Source organism: Cylas formicarius, unplaced genomic scaffold, assembly GCF_029955315.1.
Source record: "Cylas formicarius isolate icCylForm1 unplaced genomic scaffold, icCylForm1.1 PGA_scaffold_2__14_contigs__length_35257938, whole genome shotgun sequence".
In the NCBI taxonomy this organism is placed as follows: domain Eukaryota; kingdom Metazoa; phylum Arthropoda; class Insecta; order Coleoptera; family Brentidae; genus Cylas; species Cylas formicarius.
This window is the reverse complement of record NW_026844319.1, coordinates 8179399-8191048: the sequence shown is the minus strand read 5'-3', so window position 1 is coordinate 8191048 and position 11650 is coordinate 8179399. Positions and strand designations below refer to the sequence as shown.

At 33.1% G+C, this 11650-nt stretch overlaps 1 protein-coding gene across 1 annotated transcript; it reads left to right on the top strand.

Moving 5' to 3' along the window:
• The first annotated feature begins 872 nt into the window (after nt 1-872).
• On the top strand, nt 873-1536 carry LOC132698410 (uncharacterized). The gene is made up of 2 exons (XM_060664450.1): nt 873-1002; nt 1068-1536. The coding sequence occupies exons 1-2, from the start codon at nt 911-913 to the stop codon at nt 1489-1491; spliced, it is 516 nt and encodes a 171-aa protein (XP_060520433.1). The 5' UTR covers nt 873-910; the 3' UTR covers nt 1492-1536.
• Nucleotides 1537-11650: the final 10114 nt, after the last annotated feature.

Below are 11650 nucleotides of genomic sequence, written 5' to 3'. Positions count from 1 at the left end.
TGTAGAATCCGGTGAAGAGCCCAACCAGAATCCCTCTCTTGAAAATCCTCTAATTTTGTTAATATATTATTTTTAATATAATTACTATAAAATTCTTTCAAATCGGTATTATGATCGATGACGCGATTTTTGGTGGAAAAATGTTTTACATCGGTTTCGCCTGTTTGTGGTTTTACAAAATCTGCAAGAAATATTACGTTAACTTTAATTAGGGACTCCCGAAGGGCTTTTTTTATTTGACAAGAGAATGATCTAAACGCCTTGCTAAAAAATATTATAGGATCTTTAATATCTAAATTAACTATTGCTCCCGTTTTAATACGATTTTTAAAGCAAGACTCGTTATCAACCCAAATTAATTTTGCATTATTTTTTTTAACTGTTTTATGATGTTTGAATTGTTCTTTAAAATTTTTTAAAAGACTTAAATTTGATTCTATTTTTGCCACCGCTTTTCTGTCTGTCGACGATGACGATACACTTTTTAAATATTTTTTCAAAATTAAATTGTTTCTGTTCAGAAATTTTATCCACTTGCAATATTCATGTTTTGTTTTAATTAACTCACCAACTTCTTTAATTTTCAGCAGCGTTTTTTCACTCAACTCACTGATTTCAGACATTTTTACTTATACGCAGCAGACTTTTTTGTCTATTCTAATAGACGCGTATGTGATAAATAATATCACTTTGTAGAATTTTACCGCTTTTATCGGATAGCGGGGTTAGGGTCAAAACTATTATGTTTTGCGCAATTGATAAATATAACGTAATCGCTTTTAATATTATGAATGCACTGTGTTATTATCGTGCTGACGAAGTGGAAATTTTAGGATAGATAATAATTAAAAAAATAAATGCATATAAATATATCGAACTCTACGACAAGGAATCATTGTACACAACGACTATGGACACTCCGTCAACATTAATTTTTGAGTCAACGGATCCCGCCAGACTTTCCAACAAGATGCTGGCGGTATTTTTAAAAAATTTATTCAGGTAAGTCTGTCACCTTCACTGTTTTGTTTTCCATAATTTACTAAAAATCTATCAAATTATCATAGGTATGGGAGGAAAGAAGTGAAGATTGTGAACAAGAGAGTTCACTTGTATTTGAAATATTCACCGAAGAATGAAACGGTTCAGGGAAAATTAAAAAATCTTCCCGTCCGATACCTGAGAGTGGCGGCCGATGACGAGGAAGAATTACAATTGTTATTGAAGGGGATGCGTGAATTCTCGGACGTCAATTTTTATGCGGCTGCCATAGAGGAGGACGAACCGGTACCGGCTAAAAAATTCAAGCCGGCTTCGGAAGAAGAGAAAATAAAAATTCTGGAAAACAGAATTTTAAAATCAGCCACCACTACGACGATGACGACGACTACCACCACTCCCAGTACCAGCAAAGTTGAAGATTTTTGCTTCGTTTTAGACGACGACGCGGAAGAGTTTGAAAGTCAAAAATTTAGTGTAGTTAGTAAATAAAAATATTAAAAAATATTCGAGTTATAACTTGTTTAATTTTTTCCATCACATGATAAAAATAATATTAATTGTTCTTATGGTTAAAGTTAATAAAACAACAAGTTTACTACGTTCTCTTCATAATCTGAATCAATTTCATCTATAATTGATTGTTTCATTTCACTCGGTGAATCGTAATTACTAATAGGAGTCGAATTAAATGATAACTGTCTAGGCAATATTTTTCGTTTCTTTTGAATTACTGATAGCGGTAAAGTTTGTTCTTCTGCTGCGGCGGCGGCGGCGGGCTCCTCCACTTTTACGGGAGGATGATACTTTGGAGTAGTTTGTGTTACATCACTTACTAGAGTCGTCTTCGTCGTCGTGGTTGCTGGCGTTGTTGTTCTTGTTGAATTTTGCAAAGAAGACTCGATATTTTTCAATCGTTTTGTAATAGGCTTAAACATTGTCTCTTGCATCATTTCACCACGTTTTAATTCTTCAAGTTTTTTTCTTATATCCTTACGTTTAGAAATTAATCGTTTTTAGTTAGTTAGTAAATAAAAATAATAAAAAAATATTCGAGTTATAACTTGTTTAATTTTTCCATCACATGATAAAAATCATTTTAATTGTTCTTATGGTTAAAGTTAATAAAACAACAAGTTCATTTTTTAAGATAATTTTTATTAATATACCAATTTCTCAGCAATAGTACATTTTCTTTGGCACAATTAGAGAAATTATAAAAGTGATTATTACAATGAAAATTATACTGGTTATTTTCTTTTAAACTTTTAAAATTTGGACATCCAATGTCATGTAAATCGACAATATCAATATCATTGTAATAAAGCAGTGATTTTAAATAGTTTACCTTACAACTGCCTTTAACATAGATATAGTTATTTTGTACAATGTTTCTAATAAAACTAACTACACTTTCTTGAGGTAGACAGGTCTCATCCTCTTTTTCATCCCAGGATAGTCCGTGGACACGATTCGTGGTCTTCAAAAGATGGTTTCTAATTTCACCTGTGAACCAGTTATACGGACAAGGTGTTTTCACCATTCTATGAAACACTTCTCCACTGGACACGTTTATAATTGCGATTTCTCTAACGATATAATCGCTCTGTTTATACTGAAATCCTTGAACGTCGAGGATAAACATTTTTTAAATGTTCTACGAGCACTACTAATTTGCAACTGAATCTTCCTCAAACCTACGCAACATTATTTATATCTATCCAACTATTGTGTTTGTTATCAAACCCCAACCACTTTACAAACACTTTATCGCGTTTCCTTTTGAGAATTTTTTCAACTAGATAAACGTCTGGAAACTTCACTTTTTGCAATTGTTCGTTGTAAAATCCACCGAGAATATTTTGATTATTTTCATCTTTTAATAAATACGTAGTGGGATTGGTTAGTTGAACTTTATCTACCGTAAAAATTTCCGTTGACCAATTTGGTTGGTATTTTTTATCGAAAACACCTCGCCTCTTCGATATTCGTACGCGATCGCCAATCTTAAATTTGGTATTAAGATTTGTCATTTTTATTCGATTAAACACCGTTTCCATTAGATTTTTTTCGTGCTTTTTTATAACATCGGCCGGTTTCATTTTAATTACGCTGTGATGTGTATTATTGTAGTTTCTAACAATTTCCGATAATATGTCGATCCATTTATAGTTTCCTCGTAGACTAAACTCTTTCCACATTATATTTTTTATGGTACGGTTCACTCTTTCCACTATAGCGGCCTTTTTCTCGCTAAATACATTATAATGATTGATATGATATTTTTTCATTAAATTTTGAAAGTCTTTGTTAAAAAATTCAGCTCCAGCGTCAGTTTGTAAATTTTTTGGTTTTTTGGTGGACTTTAAAATTGTTTCCATAGCTCTCGTCACTTCCGCTCCCGACTTATTTTTTACAGGTAGCGCCCAAACAAATTTAGAAAAACAATTTATTACAATTAGTATGTATTTGTATCCACGATTTTGTTTTGCGTACGGAATCATTTCGATAAGGTCAGCTTGAAACAGATCATATAAAGATTTAATTATAGTTTTTCTACGTTTAAAGTTTATACGAGCAGGTTTATGAAGTTCCTCGACAACTTGTCGCTTCGCATCCGTAATAAATTTCGACGGCTTCATTCTATAATATCGGCTTCGCGCAATTCTTCAATTAGCGAATTTATCTCATTTAAGTGACCCGTATGACCTGCAGACTGTGACGATACGAGTAGACGCAATCGATCGACTAATTCATTTGGATCGTCCCAATAAATGTAATCTTTTTTATTGGGTGTCACTTCCATTGTTGTCATTAAACCCTTTCCCCCAGTTGTTGTTGTTGGTGCAATAATATTTTTATATTTTTTCAGCTTACTTCCGTCAATTTGAGCATTGGGTTTATAATGTCTTTTGTGAGCGTTCGTTTTGTATACAATTTGTTTATAATTTTCCCTGTCTTGTTCGTTAAATAAACTATTGTTAGGATACTTTTTAAATAACAATTCGTATAAACCTTGAGTACCTCTGTACCGTTTACCTTGAACATAAATATCTGATCCTTGAATATCTACTTGTGAGTTACCAATAAAAAATTTTTCAGTACTTTTATCCATTCTAACGCCATACTTGTGATCAAACTCTCTATTTTCGGTATCTTCGTACATTTCTCGAATATATTTCCGTGGTAATGGATCGTATTGATCCAAATATTCAATAAAAGACACTGGTCCGATATCTTCAAATCGACTAGTAGATTCCTTGTCTACGTTTACTACGTTGTCTTCATAATCTGAATCAATTTCATCTATAATTGATTGTTTCATTTCACTCGGTGAATCGTAATTACTAATAGGAGTCGAATTAAATGATAACTGTCTAGGCAATATTTTTCGTTTCTTTTGAATTACTGATAGTGGTAAAGTTTGTTCTTCTGCTGTGGCGGCGGCTGCTGCTGCTGCGGCGGCGGCGGCGGGCTCCTCCACTTTTACGGGAAGATGATACTTTGGAGTAGTTTGTGTTACATCACTTACTAGAGTCGTCTTCGTCGTCGTGGTTGCTGGCGTTGTTGTTCTTGTTGAATTTTGCAAAGAAGACTCGATATTTTTCAATCGTTTTGTAATAGGCTTAAACATTGTCTCTTGCATCATTTCACCACGTTTTAATTCTTCAAGTTTTTTTCTTATATCCTTACGTTTAGAAATTAATCGTTTTTTCAAAACTTTATCATTTTGTTGACTGATCATAGCGCTCGATATCACCGTCTATAGCAAGTTACGTTCTGAATGTAGAACCACTAGTGAATAACCTTTATAGGAACAGCTCTCTCTGATCAGGCGTAAACAACTTTTGATCGGGGACCTAAACAGCTCCTGAACAGGTCTAAAACAGCTCTTGATCAGGTCTAAACAGCTTCTGAACAGGTCTGAACAGCTCCTGAACAGGTCGAAACAGCTTCCGCCGCCGCCGCCGCGATAGGACGATTAGAAATGTATGAAGCAATCAAATGTTTTCCTATATCGACCTCCTTGATTAATATCGCAGTCTTTAAATACAGTTAGGAAACTAAACGCTTCGTTCCAGCATAAAGCACACATTTCTTTAAAACGTTCAAAAGTCATATCGGTACCGATATGATCGTTGTATATGTGTTTCAAATTTAAATCGTCTTGTTTGAAATTTACGAGAGAATTAGCATTGTCTCTTATAAGATGTTTAGGTATTTTAGCATACGTTTGACATAAATTAAACGAATCAATTTTATTATGTCGTCCCATACTAAAGTATTCGCGTATGACATCTTGGTTGTCGCACGCTACATCGTCGAAAATGAAAATACTGTTCGGTTTAGCCTCCGACGGATGCATAATGCTTTCACCGGCGTTAAATGTAAAATATCGAATACCTTTTATTGATTTCAGCAGTTGATCCAGGTAAATATATTTTGGTTGGTTCAAAGATCGCGAATAAATGTATACGTTTTCAAATTTTACACCGTTCTCCTGTTCGATTAAATTAATCATCACGTTAGTTTTACCGCAATTCGAAGGACCCACGATAATACATCTTATTGTTGCGGGAAACAATTTACCATGCCTCTTGTAAGATTTTTCGTGAAACGTATTATTTTCAATATCTAATGTAGTACTTTGTTTAATAAGTTTCATAATGTGATTGTTTTCTAAAACACCGTACTATTCATAATGATATAAAATAGATGACTTACAAACTTTTTATATTAGTTTGTACTAACAAAACGAACACACACGATCGTCAGCATGAAATGTTACGCATCAGGTAACGGTTTATTAAATACGGTAATCAACAAATTGCCTTTTGAAATGCATATTCCGGGGTATAATTGGTGCGGCCCCGGTACAAAAGTTGAAAAACGTCTCGCTAAAAACGATTCCGGCATAAACGGTTTGGACAATGCATGCAAACAACACGATATCGCCTATTCAACGGAAAGTGATTTAAACAAACGTCACGAGGCAGATAAAGTATTAGCTTCTAAGGCTTTAGCGAGATTTAAAGCTAAAAATTCCGGGTGGAAGGAGAAAATTGCCGCTTTAGGAGTAACGGCGGCAATGAAAACAAAATTAAAACTCGGAATGGGCATTCCAAATACAGACCGCGGCGGTGGTGGTTACTAATACCGTTCCAGGAGATTAATTCAAACTTGTTTAAAAAAACTACAAAAAACTAAAAAAAGTTTATACGAAATTGAGGATTCTTTAGCCAAGATGATAAATCAGAAAGAGAAAAAGAATATTTGCAGCCAAAAGAAGAAAAAGAAGACACAGCAGCGAAAAGAAAACAACAAATCGAAACCACAGACATATGAAGATAAGAAAGATTTTGATATCGCAGACGATTATCCATTAGATAGAGTTCGACCTAAAAGCATTCTAAATGATGATGAAGATAATGAAATTTCAAAAAAGAAACCTCGTATCGTATTAGTTCATAATCGGAAAAGAAAAGCTGCCACGATTGATAGAAATGAAATAAAAAGGACAAAAAGATTAAACGTAGAAGATAATGAGAAAAACATAGAAATGGATGATTCTATCAAAAATATCGAATATTGATAATAGAAAATGAAAATTAAAAGTAAGTATACACACCACCTAAAAACTTCAAATTATAAATAGTGAATAAAGATGGAAAACACTTTCAGTACTAATTAGAAGTTGTAATCGGTACAATGGTCAGAAGAAAAAACACTAATCCAAGAAAACGTAAAACAAGTGCGATACAACGACGACGGCGACGAGAGAAAAAAATTGGCTTTACAAATGCTACTAAACGAATTAAAAAACACGTTATTAAACAAAAACCTAGTACTTATGGTGATGCAATTCGTGTCGCATTAAAGGCGGCTCAGAGTTTAAAAAATAAAATCAAACCTAATCGTATCGTACCGATACCAAAAACGGGTGGTGTTTTACCGCTCATTCCGATATTTGCTGGACTTTCGGCGCTCGGTGCTCTTTCCGGTGGAGGTGCGGGTATCGCGAAAGCTGTAAACGATGCGAAATCGGCCACGAAACAATTGCAAGAATCGCAACGCCACAACAAAACCATGGAAGCGATCGCAATGGGTAAAGGCATATACTTAAAACCGTATAAAACAGGAATGGGACTTTTTCTTAAGCCATATAACCGTTAACAAATAAATAGTAAACTTAGTACCGGCGTCGCAATTGCAGTACAAATTAATAAAATGAATAAGAAGCAAATACCTAACGATTATCCGTTAACGAATATTCAGTTGGAAAAGTATGCTAAAAAGTTGTTGAAAATACCTTGGTTTAGGGGTGTTTTTATGAGAGATAATCTGCCCAGAAAAATAAGAAAAAATGAACGAGGTATAATCAACTTGGACAGTAGAAGCGGAACCGGAACCCACTGGACATGTTACAAAAAACAGGGACCTAATATCATGTATTTTGACAGTTATGGAAATCTACCTCCGCCACTGGAAGCATTGACATATTTCAATTCGAATGGACCGTGCAATATACGATACAATTACGATGTTTATCAAAAATTTAATACCGTGAATTGTGGTCAGCTATGTTTACATTTTCTTTCCGAATAAATTATTTATTATTAGCAAACTGTTATTCATTAATCCGATAACCTTTGTACAGATCGGTCGGTATGTATACGTTTACATTATCTGGTAAAGACTCGATACTTTCGACTAAAATATATCCTCCCATAGTTTTGGACGATTCAAAAAGTTATGCGATCGGATTGATCGACTTTGTTACTTTCAACACAATTCCCAATGTAGACAATTCCAACAATAAATTTTATATCGGAAGTCAAGTTATTGCCGTACCCGAAGGTAGTTATGAAATTAACGACATTGAAAAGTTTATAATGGAGAAGATTACGGAGAAAAACGAAACATTGAAAAAAGAAAAACAAAATAAACAACAAAAAACAAATGTGATTGAAAAGGAATTGTCGATGAATGACGAAATCGTTTTATTTATGAGGGCCAATCTTAATACACTAAAATACGAAATCAAATCCAACGAGACGATACATTTTGAAAAAGGCGATTCGATTGCAAAATTGTTGGGATTCAAAAATAGAAAACTGTCTGCCAATCAATTACACATATCCGAATTTCCGATAAATATTTCGAAAGTAAATTCTGTTTGTGTAGAATGTAATTTGATAAAGAATTCTTATAATAATAATAACTCAGTACATATACTACACATGTTTTATCCTAGTGTGCCGAGCGGATTTCGTATAATCGAAAAAGTGTCAAATGTTATATATTTACCTATAAATTCTAATTACATTGACGAAATTATCCTTAAAATAGTGGATCAAGACGGTAATTTGATTAATTTTCAAAGAGAAACGATAACAGTAAGAATACATTTAAAGGAAGTGGTGTCATAAAAAATGGTGCTCCTCTATAACCTCAACATTCCAAATGGCGTTTTCACGTCGTCGAATATAAAAGAAAATACGGATCTACATAGAGTTAATCATAGTCGATCGTTGAAACCGTTAACAGTCGAAAATTCCGAATTTCTTCGCTATCTGGGATTAACATTGAAGGGAAAAAACAAAAAGAAAAACGGCGTGTAAATTCCTCCTAAATATAACATTAACAATCCGTTCGGGTATACGAAGACTTATTGTCTTTTGCAAGTGTTTTGGAAGTTACAACCAGAAGAAGAAGAAGAAGAAGAACAAAGAAGATGAGTTTTAATATTCTGAACGTAGGTGAACAAGCATTTATGGACAATTCTATTATTAATTACGAGTTACATAGCTACACTCCATACGCAAATACGACATTAAATAATTCGGATGAAATACGGATTCCTATACAGGCTCAAGACGTTTACACTTTACCGACCAATAGTTACATGTATTTCGAAGGACGAATTGTCGACAGCGAAAAAAAAGTAAGCACGACTCTTAAACCGATCAATAATTTTATAGCGTTTCTTTTCGATGAAATTCGTTATGAAATTGGAGGGATCGTTATAGACAGGGTTAGAAATCCTGGAATTACAACTACTCTCAAAGGATTGGCATCTTTCACAAAAAATGAATGTGATCGATACGAACATGCCGGTTGGAATCACTTGCAAAATCCCGAAATAACAAACAAAGATGGATATTTCAATGTAAACGTTCCTCTTAAAAATTTAATGGGATTTTTTGAAGATTTCAAAAAAATTCTAATCAATATGAGACAAGAATTGGTTTTAATTCGAAGCTCCAACGATAATAACGCCGTCATATCTACGAAAGAAAACGAAAAACCCAAAATAGAATTATATAAAGCGATATGGAGAATACCGCACATACAAGTAGCAGATGTGGAAAAGCTACGACTTCTCAAGTATATAGAGAAAGGACGAGAATTAGAATTGGCTTTTAGAAGTTGGGAATTGCACGAATATCCATTGTTACAGGAAACGACTAAACACACGTGGAACGTTAAAGCCACAAATCAACTTGAAAAACCTCGATTTGTTTTAGTTGCTTTTCAAACTCTTCGAAAAAATAATGTTTCTAAAAATATGTCCAACTTTGACCATTGTAATTTAAGTAATATAAAATTGTATTTGAATTCAGAAACATATCCATATGATAACGTTCATTTAAATTTTACTAAAAATTATATCGCCATTTTATATGAAATGTACGCACAATTTCAACAATTTTACTATTATAAGCAAATAAGCGAACCCTGTTTAACATTTAAGACGTTTTTACAGTTGGCGCCTTTCATTGTAATAGATTGTAGTAGACAAAATGAAAGTTTAAAATCTGGTTCGGTAGATATTCGGCTGGAATTTGAAACTTCTCAGAATATTCCCGCAAACACAACCGCCTATTGTCTTATCATACATGATCGTTTAATAAAATACAATCCCCTCTCTAGCACTGTCAGAATTATTTAATTTTGTACTAATTTTTTGTATAGTTATTTGCAAATTAAAATAGTTTAACATGATGGTGATCTTTTATTTGCGCATGCTCTTATTAAAACTGTATAAAATGTATCAAACGTTGCAAATATTATTCATTGTGTAATTTATTGTTAATCTGTCAAGTTTAAACAAAAAACATGTTTCAAACAAAAATAATTTCTAGTCTGATTGTGACTTTGAATTTCATCGATTTTGTCGTCGTGCATACTCCAATCAAAGCAAACTCAATTTTGGAGAAAGTCTACGTTGAAAATTACACTTTTCCAATTGAACGAGGAACATTCTACCTATACGAAAAATCCAAAGAAAACATAACTTTGAAGCAGTGTCCGGCATTCTATTTTGACGGTGCTTTTCCCGTAGGAACGCAAATTCGAAATTCGTTTAATAAAACTATAGGTACAGTAATTGGTCAACATTTGAATTATTATCCGATATTTCCGAGAGAAAATACGATCATGTATTGTGGAAGATACGGCTTGGAAAATCTAATTGGAAATAAATCTATAATTGTTGAAAATTATGAATTTACATTAGATGATTTTAAAAAAAAAATTGTAGAACTATCTAGTCTAGATTATCAATGTTTTATTTATGCGTAAAATTATTTATATACTATTGAGAATTTAAATAAATATATTTATCGATGAATATGTTTTTATCTGCGCATCACCCAATCTCTGAAAAAAATAAGTGAAAAGTGCTACACCGTCAACTTATTCTAAATCTACGCAAATAGTAAAAAATTTAGCAAATTGTAATTTTAACATATTTACTTTTTATGTACAAAATATAATGATAATAAATAATATTTGATAACCTTTGACCATTTAAATGAGATATTTTTGTGTTGTTTATCTAATAAAATGTAAAATTTGCATTAAAGTGTTTAGTCAAGTACGAAGCAGCAGCAGCCATGAATAGTGATCGTTACGTAACAACAACAACCGAAAAAAAAGTGAAACAAGATGTTTCGGAAAACTCCAAAGTCTACTACTATAACGGTACCAAGTACTGTAATAGCTGTAACAAATCTTTTTGCTTTTGTGAAGAATCCATTAAAAATCATCCAATATGTAATATAAAATATTGTTCGCAATCAACAAATCGTTCGAACAATATAAGTTTATATTGCGACGAAGTTATTCCATCATCGTCGTCGTCGTCGTCGTCGTCGTCGTCGTCGTCGTCGTCACCACCAGCGGCCAAAAAAACAAGGATTTAGAACATACCCTATAGAAGAAGAAGAAGAAGAAGAAATACGTTGTGGTGTTTAGCAAATTTATATCGGATGTCAATACTTTGTAAATGTTTTCAATAAATCATCAATTTTATCGGTGCACATTTATTTAATTGTATTCACCTCGACAACCTTTTTAGATATTATTTTGTTTTCTATTCAAACTTATCAATGTAAATGTTTTAAATAAATCATCAATTTTATCGGTGCACATTTATTTAATTGCATTCACCTCGACAACCTTTTTAGATATTAATTTGTTTTCTATTCAAACTTATCAATGTAAATGTCTTAAATAAATCATCAATTTTATCGGTGCACACTTATTTAATTATATCGACCAGCGCGCATACACGACGACGACGCGATAACGTGCCGGCCCCCAGTTACGCTAGGGGAACAGCGCGCGCGAGCGTCGGCGTTTATCT

Coding starts and splice junctions, on each gene's coding strand:
- LOC132698410 (XM_060664450.1), top strand. CDS start 911: ATGGACACTCCGTCAACATTAATTTTTGAGTCAACGGATCCCGCCAGA. Junction 1,003..1,067: donor TTTTTAAAAAATTTATTCAG/GTAAGTCTGTCA, acceptor AAATTATCATAG/GTATGGGAGGAAAGAAGTGA.